The sequence below is a fragment of the Seriola lalandi genome, unplaced genomic scaffold (assembly GCF_002814215.2).
Source record: "Seriola lalandi dorsalis isolate HSWRI2012SDOR001 ecotype SW California unplaced genomic scaffold, Sedor1 jcf7180002054678, whole genome shotgun sequence".
NCBI classification, from domain to species: domain Eukaryota; kingdom Metazoa; phylum Chordata; class Actinopteri; order Carangiformes; family Carangidae; genus Seriola; species Seriola lalandi.
The window spans coordinates 18,873-45,336 of NW_019525231.1; the positions used below are offsets into that span (position 1 = coordinate 18,873).

Below are 26,464 nucleotides of genomic sequence, written 5' to 3' on the forward strand. Positions count from 1 at the left end.
AGCAAAGGGCCACGGATTCGAACCCATGGCTGCTGCGGTTAGGACTAAGCCTATGTGGTGCGCGCTCTACCAGGTGAGCCACTGGGGCACCCCAAATGAAGCAGTTTCACTTTAAAAATCAGTGATTCACTGACACTCCTCAGAGGACACGGGACGTCTCAGAGGGGCTGGGAGCTGAGACTGCTCATCTTTTTTTTTTCTATGATAACTTTTGATCCAATTGTTCAGGAGGTTATTACCAGGAGCCGAATTATCCACAGAGGTCTCCTCCTCTCCATAACAAACAGAACAGGGGAATAAAACTGGTAGAAACACTGAATAAAGCAGCAAAAACCACTGTTTTACAGACACTCTTCAGCGGACACAGGATGTCTCAGAGTGAGCAGACATTTGCCCGATTTTTTTTCCACTCATAACTTAAGATCCAGATGTCCGATGACTAAAACCATCTGGTTAAAACAATGCCAATGTTGTTGAAAAAAGGTGTATAAAATATATCCTAAAAATGTGGCTTAAAACTGGATATGTTTGGAGCTTCTGGCAAGCAACCACAACGCAGACGCATAGGGGATATGACGTACCGTTATTATGATTAAAATCACATATTTGTCTAGGTTTGAGAATTGCTGGAAACATTTGGGATAATTTCAGTACACATCTCAGTCATTTTGGGACATTTTAATGTGGAAAAGTTACATATTTAACTTTAAATAATACATAACTTTAAAGGACATGAAGAAGCCAGTATTTGTTGGAAACAGTGGAAACACTAAGTAATACAGGAAATAAGATCTTGATCTTGACTTGATCGATTTTACTGTTTTAGATCAACAGCAATATGTGCTATGTTACCATCCATCAAGCGACGTGATAATTTTTACTGTGGCTCTTTGAAAGGTCTCTATACTGCTCAGCTTGTTTTGGTGCGACTCGTTTCACTCCATCGACTCTCAACACTTTAGCTGGCTGCCGCTCTCACCCATTATGCAGATTCCCCCGTCATGCCAAGATTTAGGGGTGCCCCATCTGACACTCAGCAATACCCTCACACACAAACACACTGCGAGCTGTCTGTTTATTTTGCCTCATTAGCTAATTAGTCATCCACTCAGTCATTGTGGGTGCACACATCTTGGCTGTCACTTGATAATTGCTGGAATATGTTGAGACAACATCTAATTTGGACAAGGGTCGCTGGGGAAATGCACACTGAGACCTTTTCTGTTCTGGCTGAAATGAGACACTGAGGGATGAGGGAGTCTTTTGTGAATGTTGTGATGATCTTGATGTGATAGAAGAAGCTCCTTCCTAAGTTGCCATGTGTTGGTGGCTTGAAGTATGTAGAATTTTTATTTATATTTTTTATTTCTATGTGGTTATAGCATCTATCAAATGATTCTAATGGCATATGTTTTTGTTGAAGAAAAATGAGACAGTTGGGCGATGTGTTGACTCGTCGTAGCGCTTCCAGTTCACTGAGCCCAGCCTTCATTGCGGCAAATAAACTACTTTCATTACATGTATCATTATTACTACAAGAGGCAGAGGAAAAACTAAACATAAGACACACCGAGCAGAAAGAGCAGAAGACAGGGAGGTAGGGACATAAGTAATCAGTAACTGCTATAGAAACTAGCAGATCTGAATAACTTGTAAACAACCTTAACGGCAGCAACCGGAAGTTAGATGTTACACTTAATAAACAATAAACGCCCTGTTAAGAAATGAAAGGTTTGTGTTCACTGAAACTCTAGAGGGCTTTTAATTTGAAACAGTTACAATATGGTTACAATACTGTATATGTGAGTTCAGAGAGTAGAAGACGCAAATGGATAGAGGTGAAACCAGCTGACACTTGGCAGAACCTATATGCGACATGATGATGTCAGTTGTTTACAGCTGTTCCACAACAGTTTTCAACTCCGCTCTCAGATTGACCATACGCGGTCCAGCCATGTACTAGGTTTTGACCTAGTCTTGTTTTTATAGCCTCTGTTGTGATGATGCTAGTAGGCACCGTCATAAATGAAATGATTTAAGTTTGTGAACTAATTTTGTTTGGGATATGAAATAATAAAAACTCAGTACCAATATGTTTCAGCATTCAGCTTGATGATGTGGACTAGATTCTATGAAATCGGATTTATTACCTCACAGTCTTTGTCCTGCCCTCTATGAGATGCTCTTTCCTCACAGTCAAAGCCTTTTTTTAGTCAAATTTTACTACAAGAGCAGCGAGGGACACATAATGGAAACAGCGTGGTGTCAAAAAGAAGACATGCTACCTTCACGACTGACTGGCTTCTCTTTTGCATCAGGGACTGCATCGCTGTAATATTCATTCCTGTTAAAGATGGATGCCTCATTGTTCAGCATGAACCACTTGATGAGGCCTAATGAACACAGGAGAAACAAAAAGAAAGCACAGTCAACACAATTAAAATTCACTGAGTTAATAATGTGTTCATTACGTCCAGCATATCGTGACTTAATCAGGGTTTCTTGAGGGATTTGGCACCGCAAGAACAATGTTTTAAATAATTACAATAATAGTGTTGATTAGATTAGAGGTGTTAATATGTGTGGGAGAACACTTACACTTTGTTTTATTAAACTACTGGGTTGACTGAGTCTTGAGTCTTGAAAGATGCAAACAGCAGAATTTAAATTCGTCAGTACCTCCCATCATTGTGCTCTCCATGACTACTACCTCAAATCCTTCATTTCTTCCTTCTCACCTGTTACTCGTACCCCGTCCCTTTTAACACCTGTAACTATATTTCTTCTTTCTCCCTCTTACAATCTCTAACACCCCGGAATCCTTCCTTTCATCTCCTCTTCGGAACTCCTCTCCCATTTTCAATGTCCTAACTCTCCTCCTTCCAGGTTGTCATGGCGGTATGTACCAGAGGAAGCTCTACCACGACCTCATGGTCAACTACAATCGGCTGGAGAGACCCGTCCAGAACGACTCAGCCCCCATCGTGGTGGACCTAGGCCTCACACTGCTGCAAATCATTGATGTGGTGAGGGTGTGCGTGTGTGTGATTGTGTGTTTTTTCGTCTCCCTTTAAGTGTGGAGTACAGAGAATGCTCGAGGACACAGTCGAGAGGCGAGGATGTGTGTGGAATTTGTTTTGGAAATCAACACAGTTCGAGCTAAAGAAGTTAAGTTGAACCATCTCTGTGAAACCTTTTTCACACCGAGGTTTCTGTTGTTTTGTTTTTGTGAAAGGCGTTCTATCTGATTTATCTGCAGTGACTGTGGCTCATGCCAATGCACATACCGTATCATTTTCCTCTGAACTTAAAACTTTATTTCACCATCGGGAGCACCCGACCAAGTGAGAATATTTGTCTTTAAAAAAGCGAATTCTTTGTCTCTCCCCTTGATCCTATGGTATTTTGTGGCACTATGGCTCTCAGTCTTTTCTTTCATTCCACAACATAACTCAGTCTCAGTGTTGAGGTATGCCCTCTTACTTTTTGCCTGTTTTTTTTCTTGAAAGCAATATTTCAACATTTTGGGAAAAACACATTTGCTTTTTTGTAGTGAGAGTTAAATGAAATGAATTATACACTTTTGCCATGTCTGTTAAATATGAAGCTGCAGCCAGGCAGGTTAGTTTACCATAATGAATTATCAGAATGACAAATGACTAAGCTGAGGTTGCTGGTTGCTTCACTGTGACGTTACTCTGTGTTCAGTCAGAATGTGGACGAATTTTAGAGGGAGTGTGATTCCATATGAAGTTAAATGTAATGTTTTTAAAGTCTTATTTTTGGTGTTCTGCCTTTATATAGTACAGTGAGAGAGAGACAGGAAAGTCAGGGTGAGAGAGAGTACGCCCTCTACCAGGTGAGCCACCCAGGCACCTCCAATTAGAAGCAAGTTAACTTGGGTGATGCAAATTAATGCAACGACTCATATGCGTATGTTGAGACTGTTGGTTCAATTCAGTCAGACTCTAAGCTGAACACACACACACACACACACACACACACACACACACACACACACACACACACACACACACACTTTAAACACTTAAAGTAAACTCTCTAAAACCAAACATAATACCTGTGTTTCTTCTTCTTTCATGTATAACATGGTTTTCTTAAGAGAAAAGCTTAATTCAAAACATCAGCTCTTATCTGTGTGTCCTACATTTTACACCCCAAAACACACTCAAAACCATACCCAGACGTACACACAGAAACCCCATTTAGCTCAATGCGACCACAGTCCTCCCTTTCTCAGTCGTTCGTCACTCTTTTTCATGTCAAACCCACGGCTCTTAAATCGACACTTCTGTGGTTTGGGTAGATTTTCTGTCACATCTAATTTTATGTTTTGTTCCTTCTGTGTTTGCCCCTGCACTTTGTCGTGTATTCCTCCTGTTCCCCATCTCATGCACCTACCCTCACACAAACCCACACATAACCTCTTGCCTGTTAGCCCCACCACATAGCCAGAGCGCTCATCCAAAAAACCCAAGCCGACACCCCGTCACATCCCTGAGCCAGCCCTGTCACAAGACGTGTACGTCTCCTCCTGATAACTACATGGTGGTTAAGAGCTGCACGCTGGCCTGTAACATAGGATTCCCATTCTATTATTAATATGGTGAAGACTCCTACAGCACATATGAGACAACATTTTAATGTATTCTTGAGCTCGCAAATCACAGTCAAGAGGCCAGGCAGTCTCCAAAGAGAACATATGGTGGTCTTGAGACAGGATATGAGATTATTAAGTCGTTTTTGTTTTGAAAGATGGTTTAAATTTAATGTTACAAGTAACAAAAGGTGCTGTTCTCAAATGAAATCAGTATAGTTGTCGGATGAATTGATGGGGTTTGTTTAGAAAGCAGCCTCATACATTAGCCATGAATCTTCAGAGATCAAAGACAAACATACATTTGTTGAATATATGTTATTGAATATGTTTTATATATATATGTGTGTGTGTTTGCTACTTATGTTAGGTTGATAACTACACTGTTCGCTGACTCAGTACATAATGGATAAGCTGGCAAGACCATATGAATTAATGCTTACTGGGCAGTGGTAAATAATGTAAAGCTGGTTGTGCTTGTATGTGAGAGTAATGTGGCCTTTGATTCCTCCATCTGCTCAGAGTTAACTCTCTGACCAGGGGAACTGGAGCAGGATGGGCCATGAATAATGACAGATGCACAGACTGACAGACGAGCACAGGACTGGTCACCAACCAGTATGAAGAACCACAATGAACCTTATGTACCTGACAAAGAAACTGATATGGTCCAGTGGTGGAATGTAACTAAGTAACTTTACTTGAGTGCAGTTCTTAAGTGCACATTCAAGGTACTTGTACTTTACTTGAGTATATCTCCATTTTATGCAACTTTATATTTCACTCCATACAATTTAGAGGGAACTATTGCGCTTTTTACTTCAGTGAATCAGCTTTATGTACTAGTTACTTTAGTTACTAATTACAGTTTAGAATTTTATATATAAAACATATGGTGGGTTGAGCTTATAAAACATTAATGCTTTGTTATGTATTTAACCACCCAAGAGCGTATAAAATAGTTAATACTAGTTCCACCTCAACCTCCGACAACATTAAAATGCTACTTACATATTAATGAGTCAATAATAAGAATTCAAGAATATAAATATAATAGTATCACAACACTCATAGCAATGCAATGTACTTTTAGTTGTGTGACATTGGAAGTTTTTTTATTTTTATTGCTACTTTTACTTTAAACAATAATTTGACATTTTGTGAAATACCCTTATTTAATTTCTTGTGGATTTAGATAAGAAGATAGATACCACTCTCACATCTGTATGTCAAAAATAAGGCTATAACTAGTAGCTGGTTAGCTTAGCTTAGCACAGAGACAGGAAACAGTGGTAAACAGATAGCCTGGCTCTGTCTGAAAATAACAAAATCCAGCTACTGCATCAGCACCTCTACACCTCACAGTTATATTTAAATATACTGTAACTTTTAATAACTTCTTTTTTTTAACCACTTGGGAGCAGTAGAGACAAAGTTGTCATATATAACATTGACATATCAGTATTTTTTTAAGCTGATCTGGTAAACTAAACAAAAAGTTGCTTGTTTACACAGTTAGCGATAGCATTCATTTGGAGTCGTTGCGTTGCGTCTTTTCTGGTGCAGCAGAAATGCAGCCACATGTGTTGAACTGTTAGAACAAGAGGGCATCCTGTTCTTCCGCACACACACACATCACAAAGCTCTGTTAAAGATCCCCTTTTCAGGACACTGATGAAAATCAAAGGTGAAACCATGCATAGGAAGCACAATAGAGAATTCTGAGATTCATGATTTCAGGATTTCTTTTCTTCACTGTTTGTTGATTCACTCTGCTTGAAACACTGATCTAGATTGAAAGAAAAAGATGTAGGAGGCTTTTGTTCCTGACTGGGGATAAAACAGAACGAATCCCATAGATGAAATGCAATTCCTGGAACAATATACTGTACATACATATGAAAACATTTTCTTGTCCTTGGCCAAATGGTGTCAGAGACTTGCAATAAAAAACAGTTGAGGAGCTTGCACTGAATGCAAGTGTCCATCAATCCCTTGCCAATCTGTCTAAAACCAATCAGAGCAGATTTATGAGGAGATTAGAGTGTTTATAGTGTGTGTGACAGGGCTGATACTGCCCATTGCAGCTGAGCGAAATCCAGCAAAACACCACAAAAGAGAGGTCAGGCACAAAATAGAGCGAAAAAACCCAGCAACCTCAAAGCTAAGCCAAATCTCCATGATTGCGTGCTAGATCGCACACCAATAGGACTCAAAAATGTTGCTTTGTGAAGCGCACAATGGGAGCCTGTTCTTTTTCAGCAGCGGAGAGAGAAGGTTTAAAAGAGGGACATATCAGAAAGGACAGGTGGAGATAAGATTGGAGCATGGAGGGAGTCATGGAGGAGGTGAGGAGGCAGGGATGAGAGACAGAGAGGAGCGGCGATTGTGTGAGAATCGATTTTTACTACAAGGAGAAGTAAGAGCAGTGAGTTTACTCGCTTGTCACTGAAGACAGAGTTTAAGCACCTTCAGAAGTTTCTCATACACCAACAATGATACAGAAAGTTAATGAAATTTTACGTACAAAAGGAGTGACTTACAGTCAACTAAATATCTTTAAAAGAACATGAATAGAAGACGATTCATATTGATTTTATTGGTTATTCAATTTGTGGTGACACCAAACCTGAGTGTATAATTTATCAATTTTTAAAATTTCCATTGCATCACTGTCTGTGTCCTCGGCAGAGGGCTGAGAGATGCCAGACAAAAAGAGGACAAGAGATGGAAAATTTTACACGCCATGAAAACCTAATTCTTCATAGGAGGATGACCAATTAATAGCTGAGCTGATTAAGTGATGATGATGATGATGATGATGATGGTAATGATAACAGCCTGGATTTCTCAGGTTTCAAAGCCAGCTTCTAATTCATCTTATCCGAGCTGCTGTTAGAGCAACAAGGTCTTAAGCTCATACCTGCAATTATACAAGCTTAGTCAGTTAAAGGTTATGATACCCCTGTGGGGTTTTTGACCACTAGTGGCACTATGGAGCAATGTTTTTACAAGTGGGTTTCCTGTTTTGTTTGTATCATGTAAGAGTGGGTGGTGAGATTCATATCCTTCAGTCGGATTCACGCAATTCAATTGATTGACAGCTGGTGGCAACAACGTGCCAACAAAATGTGACTACAAAGGCAGACTTCTTGGTGCCTCAAACATGTAGTTAAATGAAACCGTCTGCCTCTGTGGTGGAACCGTTAACAACTCTACACATCTATGATGTGATAAGAGACCCCAACAACACACTGTTTTTGTATAAGAGGTCACAAGTGAAAAAGATTGAAAACCACTGGTCTAAGCTCTATAAGCAAAGCATTGCATTTTATAAGTTTGTTTAGTGTTTACTAAAATCTTCATCTGAATAATAACTAGTGACTATGGCTGTAAAATAAATATAACGGAGTTAAAAGGACAATATTTGTCTCTGTAGTGAATATGTATATAGTAGATGTATAAAGTAGCATAAAACAGAAATACTCATGCACAAGTACCTACAAAGATTTACTTAATACAAAACTTGAGCAAATGTACTTGGATACTTTTCTCCACTACACCTCAACAATGTAAACACTACATTTTGGAGAAAAACACTGTATGTAAACATAACTATTGTATGTATATAAGGGCATGTTTAACTTCATATAAATCCTTTTCAGGGTAATCAGATCAAAACTCAATTTATGAACGACCACTCCTTTTCTTTGAGGCGTAGATGACCCTGATTTATCTGCTTTTAGTCTTTGAAATATGCAGGTTTCGTTGAATAAACTTTCACAATTTAAATAATAAAGAATTAAATACCAAGTACCAGTATAATCAAATCAATGCTTTTACAAAAATTAAATGATACATATTTATGCAGATGTATCCGACTAGTAGTTGGCAACTGTTTGAAGCTGCAATTATGCACTGAACTATATTTGCAAGCATATGCATACATTTGTCCACCCCATTTACATCAATGAGGAAAAAAATATTAAACATCTCTCAGTATAATGCAGTAAAGGTCAACAGCAGTAAAGCTGCAGCCTCCAAAATTACTCCAAAGTTTACTCAACATCTCTCAAAAGTTTACAAAAACCTGAACTGAGCTAGGTGTACCTAATCTAGTGGCAGAGGGGATGAGTGCTGATGATGGTCTCTAGTCTAAACTCATCTTACTTTCATTTCCAGAGCAAATCAATCCTCCTTATGTGGTTAAAAAACTGAGGTGTCTGGGTAAAAGAAATATCACAATCAAGTCTAAAAACTGTGTTTTGTACAGTGGCAGTGGTGCAGTGATAAGGCTTATGCTCTATAATCTAATTTAATGCTACAGATTTTCTCTTCAAAGACTTTTAAATGAACCACACTGGTGATTTTGCATGCTTTAGAACATGTTCATTACAGCGAAGCCTTTCCTGAGACACTTATTTGTCCCTTTTGTTCCCATGTGAAGACAACTAATTCAACTACCTTGTGCACAGCTAAGGTCAAATCAAAGCGCACTCCTCTGCGAGTGTCTCACAACAAAGGAACAAGTCTGATTCGTCCAGTCCTGGGAGCGAAACAAGCAGCGTGAAGCAAGTGAGAAGAGTATAAAACTTTGTGATAAGATAGAAAACTATACAGTAGATTAGGTCTGGTGGGATGAGACAGAGAAAGAAATAAAATGAGCAAATTGATTTCATGATTGGATTTTACCACAGTAACATTAAAAGAAAAGTTTTCAGAGGGTTGAGCTGGCGGTGTTATTCCAGCATCAGTCATGGGTAGAAGATAACGTGATAAGTCACTCCAGTGATTCCATGAAAATGAAATAGGACTAGTCCATGAAGGCAGTTTGCACATATTTTCAGGGGTAAGAGCGAGTGTAACGTGTCAGACATGCAGCGTACCAGTGTGCAACAAGGAGCAATACTTGTCGCTGTCATGTGGGATTCTGCAAAGCACAATCCAAAGAAGTCCATTCCTACTGCAGATTTTTTTTTTTTGTTTTGTTTTCTTCCTTGTGCCTCTGCTTCTGTCATCTTTCAATTTTTTTCTTGAACTATCTCAGCCTCTGTCCTCTCATCTCTTTTTCTCTCTGTCCGTTTGACCACGAGCTGACCCTTGTGAAATATCCTGAAATGCAGCTGCAGCCACTGTATATTTCTGTTTTCATGACGCTAATATAATTTACTGTAAACTCATCTGTTTGTTGAAGAGCCGCATCCTTTCTGCTCAGCATCACTGTCTGCTTCCTGCACAAATTGCTGTTTGACCTTTTTTGTCTTTTTAACATTGTTGTATTGTTTAAGTTTTTTTTTTTTTTTTTAAATGGCAAACATGAATTCTGTTGCATTAAATTACAAGAATCTCATAACAGAGCAAAAAGCTGGAGTGCATCATTGTCATTCAGAGATCACGCCAGCTGAGTCATCTGCCTTGCAGTTCGCCATGATTGCTGATCTGTCCCATAATCTCACCTCATGTTTACTATTTATTTTTTTTATTTTCTCTCTCCCTGCAGAATATGTTGTAAAGCCATGTCTACTGCCTTCTGATCATTCTCTCTCTCCTGCTGTTTCCCTCCAGGATGAAAAGAACCAAGTGTTGATCACAAATGCCTGGCTGCAGCTGGTACGTCTCCTCTCCAAGCACTTTTTGTGTGATCACTGTGTGATAATTGTCATTTAGTATATTTTTGGAAGGTGTTTGTGTGCAATGTTTTTGTCCTGTGGGCTCTGCCATTCATTCATTTTTTAAAAAGAGTTCACACCTGACTGCTTTTGAAGGCATAGAGCCAGGTATGATATGATTTAAAGATGCAAAAAATAGCCTTTTGTTTTGTGACAGAAAAAACAAGTTAATACATCGCAGTGAATCTCCTGGGCCTCATGTGACAAAATGTAAAATATAATTCTGACCCTTAGGTTAGCCAGTGTCAGAACAGTTTCAATGCAAGCGCTTGTTTTCTTTCGCTGTGACAAAGGCAGTGGCATCAGCTTGTGTCAAAAAGGATTATAGTGGATTATTTATTATTTTATAATATTTAGTAATAGCATGATATAAGATTTACAGACATTATAAACTATATCACACAGGGATGGCGATAAAAATATCCCAACAAGACAACAAATTAGGTTTTCAAAGATATATCTTTCAAGACATTTCTCGCACTTACTTTCTCTTACCTTTAACCTGTTAAATTTTACATTTACTTTACAACAAATGACGTGTTGAGTTTGTGTCTCTGCCTGTCAAGCTTTGCTTTCCTGGCACAGCACATATGCAGTTTACAGTGACAACAGTGGCAGATTTACAATTGAAATTCTATTTAATTCCTTAAACAGCAAGCTAATGAAGCTAATTTTAGCTCCGTGACTTGAAAACGCTGTCACTAATGCAATTAGCTAATGATATGCTAAATCTTTGGCCTTAAGGTGTCGCTTGTTTACTATTGTAAGTATTAAGCCAGTTAGCCAAACATGCTAACAACCGCAGCTAACAGTGTTTCGAGCAGATAAACACAATGTTTAATCCATTTTAGGTTTTGGAAAGGCCCAACCTTCTTAGCTACTGAGTGTGGTTCTTACAACAGCCCATTTGACACCACTACAGCAGAGAAATCCAATGTTTGTCAGTTGCTAACCTAGGATTGAAAAAAATCGCTGTTCGGGGAATAAAGGTTTAGGTTTAGTGAATAGTCAGTTGTCAGATTCCTAACAGCATCCATGTAGTGCCATCTAAGCATGTGGAACTAAGCTACTTAGCTCAGATACAGCACATCTATCACATTAAAGACAGTTGAATTTAAGTTTATGGTACAAGAAATATGCATTAAAATGCTCAGTACCTTGAGGAAAATGTTATCAGGTCATTCGGGTAGCTACAGCATCCTCATTATCACAGCAGCCTCAGTCAGAATAGCCCGTTAAGGATGTCACAGCCTACGTTCAGTCAGGTTGAGTTGGCTGCTGACTGGCTTACAAGTTATGAATGAATCAATTATTCAGGAAGCCACCTCTTTAATACTGGCACCCACTGTGGTGTAATGGCTTAAGGGGGCTTTGCAGATGCAGCAGATTTTGAAGGAGACCTGAGAAGTACATTAACTAGCTCACAGTCACAGACGGAGAAGGGCCAGGTTCGCCTCCCCAACATGGAGGGGGATTTTAGGATTACAGGTTTATCAGGCAATGAATGTCCCACATCCCAATGGATAGGATTTCATGTGGTTTCTAACTGTGAGAATTGAAATGAGCTTACATTTTCTAAGAACTGAGTATTAGTGTCCTCCTCAACACCCAGCTTTTATGGCTTATTATGTGTTATTATTATCACTGAAATCACCCAAAAAAATTATTCCACCCAGATTTTAAGAACTCTGCCTCAGATATTCCTGCCTACATCTCAATATAATGTTGGTGAATGGAATTGTTTGTAGTACAGAAAATAAAAACCCACGCAATGTGACTCTCCAGAAACTGCGCCTTTTGATAACTTGATGCTGTCAAGAGTTTTCACTGGAACAACTTTCTACTGAAGATATTGTTTACAGTGGGGTTATCTAGTGTAAGTGGGAAACTAATTTCTGGAAAGTAAAACACATTCCAGCTTTGTGAAATTTCATTCACTTCCACTATTTTTGGGTGAAGGCAGATATCTCTGATCCATAAATCAACATGGCTTATACAGTGATGGCTTACATACAAGTGTTCCAAATCATTTTTTGGAATTTACGTGTAGTTTCATGGAAAAGAAAAACATATAAGTAAACTTGTAAGTAATGATTTAAGAGCAATTTATCATCCAATTATCCCTCTAATTAGCAGTATTTTGACTGATCTGGCTAACAAGGCTACAAGTTTGTTTGGAGGGGGGGTACATGCACATCAAAGATGCATAGACGGTCATTATAAATAACAAAAAACAATTAAAACCAATTGCTAAATACAATAATTTTACCTGTTATGTTCTTGAATGTGTGTATATCCTACACCCTAACATGTGTCAGCCTTAGTCTTACATTCAGACAATAAATTTCACACTCTTTCAATAAGAACCTTGTTGTCTCAAATTAGTGACACTTGCTTCAATTGCTGTTATGTAACTCCAAACCCATTCTTAGACAGTTGTTACCTTACGTAGCCTAGTGTCCTCCTCATCTGTTCCTGTCAGACTACAAAGTTACTGAGCTGTGATTTGTTCTGTTGGCTGTTAGTTGTGCTTTCCCAGCCAACAAACATGAAAAGGAGGCTCTCTAGCACCAAACCGCCGAGGCTCACAGATAACACTTTAGGTGGTTTTCTTTGAAGAGAATATCATTTTTGTGTCGACTGTAAAATCATTAGACAGAGGCGCACATACATAGATTTGCAGCAACATGCACACATGCACAAACTATCGCCCACAGAAACACAACATACACATTACACACATAAGTTACGTCCACTTGTGCATGTGCAAGAACACACACATACGTACGTAGACACAAACGGATGTGACCGTAGTGCTGTGGCCACATTAGTAAGGGGACTGTGTTTGCTCCATAGGGAATGTGCCCTCTGGCTACAGCATCTGAGTGCCTCCATCGATATATGTGGCTCCTATACACACGCACACATATAGAAAGACACAACAGTAACACACACAAATGTGCTTACATGCCACACACACACACACACACACACACACACACACAGACACACACACACACACACACCGTTCCACAGATAACACATCATCTTGCTACTCATTGTAAGTCATGAAAAGAGGCACAGAGGCGGCACACAACACACACTCCCTCTTTGTCCTTTTAAACACTTTGATGCTGGGCTCAGTTACCCCTTTGCTGAATATGAGCCCAGGCTCAAATGGGAGTGCAGGGGTCAGTGCCAACAACTGTCGGCTTGGCAAGGTGTCACTGCCAGGCTTCATTATCAGAGCTGGAGACAAAGTGTAAGAGCCAGCAGCTGTTGGAAAATCAGCCTGTGTGAAGGGCCAGTTAAAGATTTCTCATCGTTTAAGGTTGATCATAAAATTATGATCAAGCTAAGAACTCTCCTGATGATTTTATAAAGTGAGCTCTGATGCATTTTGGTTTTACTTTACCATTAAGTGCCAGAATGTATTTTAAGGAACGATGTTATGATGCTCAAATTATGTATGCAGTGTGTGTGTCATAGTACCGACACTATTTAAGCTGTGAAACACGTCTTGCTGTCAGAGCTGTGAAGGTTGCTAATGTGCTGTCTTGCCAAACACGAGATTAACAACAACAACAGCAACAAATTGGCTTGCATGGCCAAAAGCAGACTATAGTAAAAAGAGCCTTAAATTTGGCATTTGGCTCCTTGTCTGTCAGACTCTCACTGAACTTTTATAATCCTGTCTTTTGTGCTTGTTTTTATGTCCTCACCTCATTGGCTGCTTTTTAAATGAATTCCTTTTTTGATGACTTTCTCTGTCCATTGTTTCTGTCAGTACTGGACAGATATTTACCTTTCATGGAACCCAGAGAGCTACCCCGGGGTGCAGAACCTTCGCTTCCCTTCTAATCTGATATGGGTTCCAGATATCCTCCTCTACAACAGGTATGTTAAAGCTGCCTTGTGCCCCAAGACTTTTAAACAGCCGAATCCTTTTTACTCAGTGTCCAACACAATGTGATGATAAGAGACTTTAGACAGAGTGACTAATGAAACAAATAAAACCCCAAAAAAAAAAAACACTCAAAATTAAACTCATCATCAATAAATAAATAGTTCTGTTATTTTCTTGATTAATCATTTTGTTTACAAAAATAGCTATAAAAGGGCTAATATCATTTCTTAAAACGGTGTCTTAAAATTGCCCAATTTGTCAAAAGACAAGTCTTGCACTTAAAGATTATCAGTTAACTGTCATATATGATAAAGAAAAAGAAAAAAAAGAGAAGCTGGAAACAGCAAATGTTTGGCATTTTTGCTTGATTGAATTGTTACTAGGGATGAGTACAAAAACCAAAATTAAACAGGCCCCAGGGCTGAAGACCAGAGTATCGATAAGCTGACGTTATCGGTTCTACACTCAGTACTTGAGAAATTAAGAAAATAGATTTCCTGTTTTTTAAAACATAGGGCATAAAGCGCATTCTATCTCACCAACTCTGTTTGTGATTAAGACATTCGTCTATGAATGACGCATTTTCACTGTTGCCAACCCAGAGGCGAGACCTCTCTCTCTCTGTCTCTCTGTCTCTCTCTCTCTGTGAGGGGCGGGGGCAGCTTCGTGTCTTACGCCAGAGCACAGTGCAGCACAGGGACACATACTCTGCTCTTAGTGTCAATGGCAGAGAGAGCTAAATGTTTTCAAGTGTGGTTCAGTCTTTTGAATTTAAGAGCAGAAACACAAGCGATCTCTGGAATCATCTGGTGAAAGTCTGTTACACACAGATGGAAAAACGTACAGTTCACAGTTTTCGACCGACTAGCTTGTAGTTCATGCGTCGTTGTGTCATGTGTGTTCTGTATGCTGCAGCCTGGAGCCACACACAGTAAATTAAATTATACAAACACGAGTTAATGATGAAAAGTAACCGATAGCTATCTGATTGTTATGGGAATGTTCTTTTCTTGTTAGTTTGTTAAGCAATGCTTAACAAACTAACATACAAAATAAGCAATGTTAATACTATTCTTCATTTGGTTTGTTTTTTTCTTACAAAATGAAAAAAAAAAAAGATAACAGTACCGTTAAAGTACCGGATCGATAAGTGGTACCAATACAAGTAGTAGTACTGTTAAATTCTTAACGATACCCATCCCTAATTGTGACCTTGGTTCAATCTGCAATCTGAGTGGTTCACATTCTGACAGACAGGGAAGTTCTGTTTTATTGTCCAAAGTAGCAGCTGCCTGTAAACATACATACGTACTTTGCAGCAAATTAGATATTGATTCTGGAGATAGAATGTTTCCTTTTTTCAAATTTCAGCGCCATTAATGCCTAAAACTAAACCTACACAAAATGTTAATCCATGTACAGAACTCATTTTTGACAAGACGTCACAGAACATCTTAAAAATTCTAAACTCACAAAATGACATAAACAATTAATCAATCATTAAAATAATTGCAGTTATTCTCCTGTTTATCAGCTAATCATTAATTGATTAATGATCTCAGTTCTAAATATCCACTTGAATATTCCACAACTAAAATAGTCATGTAAAAAGCGTACAAATGATTCACAGGAAATTATATTCAATATTTTATAATGTCACATCAGAATTAGGCATTAACTGGTCATTTTACTGGTCAAATGAAATCCTTGCTCCACAGGCGTACAGGATTTCTACTCTGTACTGACAGAGCCATTTGTTAATTCACCCGTTTGCATTTAAAATCACCCACACTGTAGTTTTACTCTCATGAATTAGAGTGGTTATTTAATAAAGTATATTGACTCGAAGCAGTGGATGAAGAAAGACGAATAATAAAAGCTCAGTTGCTAATTGTAACCGTACCTACTGGCCACAGGCGCGATCAGCACAGTGGTTAATCTGTCACTTTTTTCTGTTCTCCTCTGCTCTCCTCTCCTTCTCCTTTCTTACCTCTTCTACACCAATTTGTTTTCTGTTATACATGGGCAGATACTCTAGATTGCCTGGGCTCTGTTTACCCAATAACACAGTGTATAGACATTGTCCCCAGATGAAATTTCACACATGGATACTGCCCCATTTAATGAGATGATTGAGCCGATTCCCTCTGGGAGGACATAAACCATAACTCCCAGGGGCTTTGCATCTGTTGCCTGTAATGGGCAGTGCTGTAGAAATTGGCCTACTGAAAGCACTGCGTCAACTGGTTGGAAATGCCAACAGAAAAGCCATTGAAAATGTCTAATAATGTCCAGTCTGAGAAGAATTACTGTATATCAACTTTATTTAATTTCTGTATTGTACCTTTATTTATATGCAATATTTTAAATCTGTTTTAAACATCGTCGCCATGTCTTTGAAGCAGAGTCACTCATATTGAGCTCTCAGAGGAAACATTCATCTGGCTGAGCTAGCATCTGTTCATACCTTTGTCAGAGAGTGGAACTTTGATAGTAAGAAAGAGACAATCTGTCTCTTGAGCAGTTTGTTGGTTTCTTTGATTCAGAGGTCGGTCTAACAGAACCTCTGTCCTATTCCACCCACTAAGCCATTTTGGCTTTCTAGTATTTGGATGGAGATGAAGCTCTGTTGCCTGTTCTCCTGCTGCTTGGCCAGATTACAAAGATACAAAGAATTCAGGTTGCTGGGTGTTTTGTGAGATTGATTTTCACAACGTGGTTTGGACCTTCTCCGTTTTAAAAGCAATTCAAGGACCTCCCAAGTCTGCCAGTGAGCGACTTGATTATTTTCCAGAGTCCTTTGTGTTTCAGCCCAATTTTGTCCTCAGACACAAGCTGCTTTCAGATATTTATTAGATTTATAGACAGCTGCCTACACGGTAAACAAATCGAAAACATTTACCCTCTACAAAACAGCTTTGACGTACTGAAAAAACAACAGCAAAACCCAACATGACTTTACCAGGCACAAAAAAGATACAGGTCTTAAACAGGTCTATATATGCTTACCTTGCACAGAAATCTAGTTTCTATTTTTAAGTTCTTATATCTCTGGAAGATTTCAGAATTTATTTTTGGACCTGCAAGACTAAGATAGATATACAGTGTACAAGTTTAGGTACATTAGATAAAATTCAGTAATAGGGGGAAAAAAATGTAAAAAACAGATGCGCTACAGTCTAGTCACGTTATTGCAATAGCAAGCTTTTCTTCCAGTTTCACACAGCAAAGTGATGGAAGACAGTTCTGACTTACTAAACATAAATCAAATTACTGTGCAAGGAAATTCCATTTGAAAGAATAAGTGGAATAAGTGGAGTGTGGTGCTGCTGTTTATGTGTCTAAAACAGCTTTTTCACAGTGTTACTAACTGGAAAAGAGGTTGTGAGATTGTAGGCCTTTTTTAAACTGTCGAGCCCCAGCAGAGCATATGTATGTAGTTTTTAATGTATGAATCCTTTGCGTTACTCAGAATCACACATACTGTCTTTTTCTTACCCAAAAGATCACACTGTAATGAGGCAAAGACAACACGATACTAGGCAGAGTTGAAGCTGATTGATGGCGCTGGCTTTGCAGCTCTACCTTCAAGGTGATTGAGGATTCATAAATGGGGTGGGTGGCGGGGATGACAGATTTCCAGCTTAGCTCGAGTTGCGTGTGTGAGAGAAAGTGAGACAGAGAGAGAGAGAGAGAGAGAGAGACAAATAGAGAAAAAAGTGAGAATTTTGGCTGTCTAACAGGGATGATAGAGAACATTAAGCAGCTTACGGTGGGGATCAGCGATCACTAACGATAACGACAATATAGTCCTGACACAGACCCAGATTGAAACTGACATTCCTTATGCATGCAGTATAAATCATGAGTACAATCATACATTTCTATTTTTATGAAGCAAGGAACCAAGAAAGAAAGCCGACTAAAAACTTGAGATAAGAATTACTTTCACTTATTACCATTGGGAAAATTAGGTCATTGCAGTATCAAGATTTCAGCAGGGACAAAGTATGAGAAACACAAAAAATGTATAAAAAGAAAAATGTAACCTGTAAACAGCCTCTTAAATAATGAAGAATAAAGCAGATTTATGTCATTCTCAGCTTTTACATATACAAAAAGCAATGAACTTTGTGTTGTCGGAATGGAAATCAAAAGTGTTGTTTAGGTGTTTCGAATGATGACAATACCATCATAAAGAGGGGGAAAACCGGACATCATTTAGGCCCTGTTCAGACCTGGCATTTACATCCATCTCGGGTGATCTGATCACAAATGGACAACTCTAAGTACATGTGTGAATCCAGCCAAGATGCACTGAAGACGCATATGAGATCCAATCATTCAAACCACATTTGGGGGTGGTCAGGGCCACATGTGGCCATATTCTTTTAGTAATGTGAACGCAAATGCGCCCTGGGCCACAGTGAAGGACCGCCTACTCGACTGACCTCCTCTGCCACAGTCTGTTTAGTCCCAAAGCAGTTTCATAATGAAATGAAAATATTTGACCAATTCCCAAAGCCAATCTCACAAAGCTGTGTGTGTGGCTTTCCAAAGGTCTGCATGAAAAAACGCATAAATGTGGATGAGGCCAGTCTGGAGATGCAACAGGAGTTCCAATGCAATGCCTGGTCGATCACGTTCGTCTATCTACCCTTTGCCTCACAATCGTCAAGACAAAAGAGCTTTGGTGTATGATAAGCCTTCACACTCATAGATCTGTAAGTCAAACTGGACTATTTCATGTCTCGTCAGCACCTGAAGCAACACAAACGGGACCAGATCAGACCAGACAAATAAAACACGTCAGACTGTCAAACTGCACTTCACATGCTGGAATACAGGGGGCAGCGTAAGGCAATTTTTCAAACTTTCTGAAACTGACAATCTGACAAGCACGTCAACTTCAGGCAACAGTTGGCGAGGTGCTATACTGTGAACGCCCCTTCTTCCTGTTTGTAAGATTCATTGCGTCTTGCCCTTCAGCAGCTATTTTGTCTCACCCTGGAGTGTGGCCATTAGCAGCTATAAACACTTCTAAACATGGTTGACACTTCATATAAACTTGTTTGTTTCATGCATAGCCTTGTCTGAAGAGCAACCTTTGGATCAAGCAACCTTGCCTCAGGTCCCCTACTTGAGCCAACCCTTGGAGGGAAGCTTGCAGCCGTGCCATGTAAGCCCACCTCCTGTAAGGTTGGGTGTACGGTTCAGGGCCCTGTCAATCAAGGGAATGGCGAAAGCCCTGGTGTCCTGACCTCTGACTGTGAAAACTGGTTCTGGGAGCATGGAAAGTCAGCTCTCTGGTGTGGAAGAAGCTTCAGGGGGTCCAGGAAGTGGGAAGATGCCAAAGGTCAGAAGCCTCAGGCTGAGCGCTGCTATGTTGGAGATTTCTCTGCAGAACAAGAGGAGTGACTCTGCGTGACTACGTGTGACTACACAGCAAACAGCAGTTCAAAGAACTTTCTCGGAGTCTCTGGGTAGGTCCATTACACTACCCCGGGAGCTACAGACATATTTTTTGATCATAATGTAGTTTGTAAAACAACACCATAGGACAAAAGTCAATTTTTGTCCTTGATGCTATTTCAGGGCTGCACAGTGGTGCAGTGGTTAGCACTGTCGCTTCACAGCAAGAAGGTTCTGGGTTTGAACCTGCCGGCTGGGGCCTGTGTGAATTTTGCATGTTCTCATCGTGCCTTCCTCCCTTAGTTGACAGACATGTAGGTTGGGTTGATTGGCGACTCCAAATTGCCTATGAATGTGAGCATGAATGGTTGTCTCTATTTGTCAGCCATGTCATAGACTAGTGCCCTGTCCACAGTGTACCCTGCCCTCGCACAATGTCAGCTGGGATTGGCTCCAGCCCTTCCTGCCACCCTCAAAGGATAGGCGTTATAGCTAATGGATGGATGGATGTTATTTCATTCGCAGAGAATGTGCAGAGTTTTACAAGTTTCCACTATAACAGATGCAGGATAGTCTGTTTTCTCAGTCCACAGCAGGGTAGTCTCTCAGAGTTGGTGGAGGATCTAAAAGGTAGACAGCTGTATGTTCTGTATGTGCCTTGTTCAGCCCAGCAACCAAAACTCTTTTCAGATGAATAATAAAGGAACCATTTGTCCTGTACCAGGCATCATTTTGAATATTTCACCATTTACAGACACTTGGGAGGGTGGCGCAGAAGGGGGCTGACTTTCCTGCTTTCATTGTGTTTCTTATGTAAATAATGTAAATCATCTCTCTGTCCAGCTGTTTGCTTTACATGTAGAGATGCTTTTCCTTGAGAATCTAGACTGTATGGTGCTGTATTTCCTGGCTTTGAAAGCATCTGTCGATGATGATGATGATGATGACGATATTTTAGCAATGTTTTTACAGGAATTAAATGTAAATGCAGGTGATGCCATTTCATTGAGCCAGAGGGTATTAAAGCAGTATGTTCTAGATATATGTATTCTGCCAGGGTGGAGGAGAAAGGCTTTCTTTTATTTGCATAAAACTTTATTATTCAGGCGTTTGTGGATTTCTTTAGGAGCACACTTAAAGAAATATGTCCATATTGATGACTGATTACTCAGTGGTTTTAGTAGGCTAGTCACTTCTACTGCCGATTATCTCTTGTTCTTTCTCTTCACTATGGTGATATCCTCCTTTTGACAGCATTATTTGTTATGTAAGAAGATAGCATATCATTTTCTTTCAAATTTGTTTTTAATTTAATGGTGACATCTAAAAAAGGTTAAGTTCTTGGTGAATCCCAGTGCAGGCAAAAGGACTCAGTTAGGATTCAATACCTTCATCATGCCCTTATCTTTTCCACATGGCATATAACCTTTTGGAAACATGTTCTACTTAGTGATTGGATTAAGATGTGGTTAAGGTTATTCATCAAGGAATTTCCTATGATGCTTATGTGAGTTTGTTATTTATTGTGTAGCCATGGTATAAATCTTCCCATGCTATGAGGTTTGCCAATCCAGGCATTGGCTGAACTTTAATTTAAAAGAACCTCTCTCACATTCACCGTTTCCTGCATTTGTGTTTTGATAGATGGTTTTTAGAACAGGAAATTAATCCTTTCACATTTTAAATGCTAATGCCACCCAGTTAATGTATATGTTAGGTAGATATATTCACAATAACATTACAAGACTAAATGCTAATTTAGTTCATTTATTCCCAGCAATGGATAAGAGCAATTGCAGCTGTTCCAAAGTATTCTCACAGCCCCTTTGTTTTTCCACCCTACGCTCAGTGAAAAGAGTTATTAGATTTAGATTATTGATGTAGCAGCTATAAGTCTGCATTGGGTAAAGCGTTGTCCTGTTATATGCCTTCTGGGCTCAGTCCCAGTGCACTTTGCTAAAATTTATGTTCTACTTGTCTAACAAAAAGACTTCAGGAAGAGTTTCAGCATGCCCCTCACTTTCTCCCTCTGCTTCCAGTCTCATAGTGTAAATGGTAGTAGCAGTAATAGATGATGGTGTGGGTCAGACTATTGTCTGGCACTCATTCATTGCTCAAATTGAGGTGCATTCATTATACAGTGTACCTGTGGGGTCACTGCATACTGAAAGATATTAATAAATACCATACTAGTTCTGAATGAATATTATCCTGCCATCACAGGAAGTCTTTTACTGTCTCATTACATCTGTCAAAAAAGTTTTATTTTCAGTCCTGTACATTTTTTTTTTTTGTACATTCATCAGCTCCTGTCTGTTCCATTATTCAGCACAATACCAGAACAGATCCGTCTTTGCTTAGGCACACTGGTACTTTGGGCTAAATGCTGATGTCATCTTTCTGACATGCTCACACTGCCAACGCTAACATACTGATGATTAGAACTTTTAATATTTGCCATGTTCACCATCACATTAGCATGCTGACATTTGCTAATTAGCAATAAAATAAAGTACAGATGTGGCTGAAGGCAATGTCATTAGCTTTTCTGGTAGTTCATCATAAATCAAAGTACTGGACAAAGTCAAATTCTGTGATGAAAGGTTTAGGGGACCGGATAATGATTGCATCTCACTCTGTGGGGGGCATCAGTATGTGCAGCAATCTGTCCAACAGTTGTCCAGATATTTTATTCAATATTAGAAAACATTAACGTCATGATAGCAAGAGGAAAAAAAAAACAAGGGATCACAGTCATTCAGAGCCATGCTGCTTGGTTAAAAAGTTCTTAACATATTTCAATTTCACTTTATGGGACTTAGTTTACGCACAGAATTGACCTTATTTCTTGAAGGTGTGGACATAAACTGCTATAACTACTTTAGATGAAAGACGTGTATGTCAGGTGTGAGATAGAGCTACAGCAACATGATAAAAAAATTACTGCTTATTACTTGGTGGCCATGAGCCTGAATTATTTTTGTTGAAAGCCCTAAAATTCCTTTAGGTTTCCTCCAAAAATCATGGTCACTGTAACTGTTCGTCACTATATGTATTTTAATGCAGATTCAGATTTAAACAACCAATGCATAGGTCTGTGTGGCCTCAGTGCCGGGAACTGCACTTCAGTGCTTTTCTGATAATGAATACTTGTTAACTGAATGTCTTTTGAAATTTGTCCCTCAGAAAACTGTTGTTCAAGGTATTGAATTAACCGGGACGAAATGTTTCTATGTTTGTTTTTACTGTACAACAGCCCTGACTGTCCCCAATATTTGTATATTACAACTATAAGAACATCTGTTCCCAGATATGTACAGCCCTATGGTTTTACTCTCTGACAGAAAAACACAGATGTAGTAATTTTCTGGGGGGTTATTTTTGTCCTTGTGAAAAATGTGTAATTTTCTGATTATGATGTCCGTACTTTGGTTTAGGTACATAATGCCCCTTTGTTTGAAGGACGTCTTGATGGCAGACAACCATGTTTGTTTACGATGATCAGCAAAATTAAACCCTGTCTGGGTAGATCAACACTAATCCCCCTCGTATCTCTATGTCACCTTCATTTTCACCTGCTGTTTATCGTCTGGGTTCCTCTTTGCATCTGTTTTTACCTTTCTACTTTCAACTCTACGACCTCTGGCTTTTAACTTCTCTCTCAGTTTTTTTCTCTCAGCCTTTCTTATTTCCTTGAACCTGCTCTAAATGCTCCATTTTTGTTTTAATGTTATATCCAAGCACTCTTCTCTGCCCGCAGCGCTGATGAGAGGTTTGATGCAACGTTCCATACAAATGTGCTGGTTAATGCCTCAGGAGCCTGCCAGTACATCCCACCAGGTGATGCATTCAAGATCTTCTGTGTCTTGTCTTTTCAGTGTGTTACATATCCCATATATCATTTTTTCACTGTTGTTAACGTGGCTGTATTATCAGACGTGACGATCGCAGTCGTCTTCACAAACACGATTAGCACTGTCATCATAATTATCACATTATCACAACAACCCCCTCACTCTCACTTAACTCACTGAGTGCAACTTTCCCAGTAAGCATGGTGATCTTCAGGCAAAAATACTGGGTTAAATTTTGAAAATTGAAAGGATTTTAGACTAAGTTACATGTAACTCCTGCTTCAACTACGTACATTTTATTGCAGCTTTTATCATAGGACCTGCCACATGTTGAGACACAGGCACTGAACACTACTGAAACAGCAGCCACACACAACCTACATATAGAGTACATCTTATGATTTTTACTTCTCAGTGAAAGTAGATTTTTACTTATTGCAAACCAAAACCATGGTGACTGTGTTTTGTTTGTTACACACCATTAGTGAGGAGGGACGTACTGTGATGAGTAATCTGACTACTACTACTACTAAGAAAGCGTGTACATTAATGGTCTTATTTTTAGTTCAGTTCATCAGTTGTTAGATTGTATGTTTTATTACAGTTAAATTCTTAGTAGTTTTGATGACAATTTGATGAATTCCTCTGTGATACATCAAAAATAGTTTTTCTCAAGTGGAAGTGAAATGCCGAAGTTAATTTTGAATGAATCAAATTATGAATCAAAATAAATAAAGCACTTTTTCAAAAGTAACTTTCTCAAACACATCTCTCCAGGCATCTTGAAGAGTACCTGCTACATCGACGTACGGTGGTTCCCATTTGATGTGCAGAAGTGTGACCTGAAGTTTGGCTCCTGGACTCACAACGGCTGGCTGCTGGACCTCCAGATGATGGATGTAGACATCTCTACCTACATACCCAATGGGGAGTGGGACCTCGTAGGTAAGAGGAATAAGAGACAGGCAAATTAAGATGCATTCAGGTACGTAACACCAGTAAAACAAAACAAAAAAGGAAATCAGAGAGATCACCCTCAAAATTACTGATTTTCATTGCTTTTCCAAAATTTGTGTGTTTTACCAAAAAGTGGTTAATTTAGAACAAATTAACAATTACCTGGTGAGTGAAAAGAGTTTTAAATGAGCTGTTTATTACAGCAAACTGGGTACAAAAACAAATTGAAAAGAATCTCTATGCTGACATAACATATAAGCCTAGAATTATCACCTCCACCAATCAGCCAAGTTGCAGGAAATATGGTCACAATCTTCCCTTCCTGAGTTACAGCATTGAATAAGTGTTTTTGCAGAACATTATGATGTCACAGTGAAGTTGACCTTTGACCAATTGGATATAAAATCTCATCACTTTTTTGATTACGTTTGTATTAAATTGTGTCATAATTAATGTATGAATTTCTGAGTTATGGCCAAAAACGTGTTTTATGAGGTCACAGTAACCTTTGACAACCGAAACCTAAATCAGTTCATACTTGAGTCCAAGTGAATGTTTGTGCCAAATTTGAAGAAAGTCCCTTTGGGAGTTACTGAGATATCGCGTTTACGAGAACGGGACAGATGGACAGATGGACAACCCGAAAACATAATGCCTCCAGCCCTGGCTGTCGCCGGCGCAGAGGCATAATGAGGTGTGAGGGCTCATGCTGAGAGGGATTAAAATTACATATGAGTATTTGCAGGATATGCCTGAGCATCAAATTGAATCTGAAAGACTGATAAAGAGTCTGACAGAGAGACTTCAATATCAGGTCCTTCATGTCATATTCCAGGGAGTAAAGACATCCAGTCAGTGTCACCCAGCTCTGACAGCAGGTGTTTCAGTAATGTCAGCTTCCTGGTAAGATGCCATTCTCACTGACATTTTCCTATCTATCAGTCCTGGTTAAAGAGTGCTGCTGATAGCCTGGAGAATATTACTGCTGTTTAGTGCAGCTGTATCCACACCGTTTCTTCCAGTTGATGAAATCTTGGACTCTTATACCCTTTAATTTATTATATAAATGCATTTCATGAGGAAAACTCAAACCTTCTTTCTAATTAATATAAGATGAGTCCAATTTCAAATACATGACCAACAGGTTTGTTTTACTGCAGCTCAGAAACCTACATTTGTAAGTTAAATTTGTTGTTTCGGTCAAAAAGGCCAAAACCTACATGAAAGTTGGGTGCCTTCTTAAAGAAAGTTTTACGTTTCTTTAAGTAATTTACATTGCAATTGATTCCTGATGTGATATCTTTGCTTATTTCCGTACCATGTATCTGTCAGTGATCTGTCTTGAGTCAGTAAACAGTGGGCAGTCAGGGAATTATGGGACTAAGGGCTGAGTGATTCTCATTGTTTAGAGGATTTATTTTGTTGCTAGGCATGTCATAGCAGCAACTTGGGATTTCCCACCATTCCCAGCAGCTCATTTTATTATTCCTTGTGTTACCTTGTTTCTTTCTTGGTCCTAGCTTCTCAAACTCTGTCCGCCCTACCTGTCAGTTTCTCTCTCTCTCTTTTCCCAAGAAACAAAGACAGAGAAAGACTGACAAGTTCAAGAAAAATATAAATATACTGATTCTTTCTCTTTGTTCCCTCTCTCTCTCTCTCTGTCTCTGTGTGTATGTGTATGTGTGTGTGTGTGTGTGTGTGTGTGTGTGTGTGTGTGTGTGTGTGTGTGTGTGTGTGTGTGTGTGTGTGTGTGTGTGCAAATGAAGAACTCTCATCATCTCTAACCTAATTTTGTGTGTTAATCAGAGGGCAACAGAAGAGTTCATATTCACACACAAACACGCGTACACACAAAGTCAGCGGACCCAGCTGGCTGGGGGAATGAAGGGGGAAGCCATGGGTGTGTGTGGTGACAGCTGGCCCAGGGATGGTTCACTTAATTCAGGCACAGCCAGGCGGCAGGCTGGCCAAGAACACACACTGTCCTGGTACCTCAGAACATACCCATGCCCATGCCAGTGAATACACAACCCCCCCCCCACCCCCC

At 39.4% G+C, this 26,464-nt stretch overlaps 1 protein-coding gene across 1 annotated transcript in view; it reads left to right on the forward strand.

Annotated features, from left to right (window-relative positions):
- Positions 1 to 26,464, forward strand: part of LOC111666634 (neuronal acetylcholine receptor subunit alpha-7-like) — a 47,691-nt gene that overhangs the window by 11,113 nt on the left and 10,114 nt on the right. Inside the window, exons 2-6 of the mRNA XM_023422013.2 lie at positions 2,887 to 3,026; positions 10,184 to 10,228; positions 14,075 to 14,184; positions 23,367 to 23,446; positions 24,238 to 24,405. Coding sequence (XP_023277781.1) covers positions 2,887 to 3,026; positions 10,184 to 10,228; positions 14,075 to 14,184; positions 23,367 to 23,446; positions 24,238 to 24,405 — 543 coding nt within the window. The remainder of the gene's footprint in view (positions 1 to 2,886; positions 3,027 to 10,183; positions 10,229 to 14,074; positions 14,185 to 23,366; positions 23,447 to 24,237; positions 24,406 to 26,464) is intronic.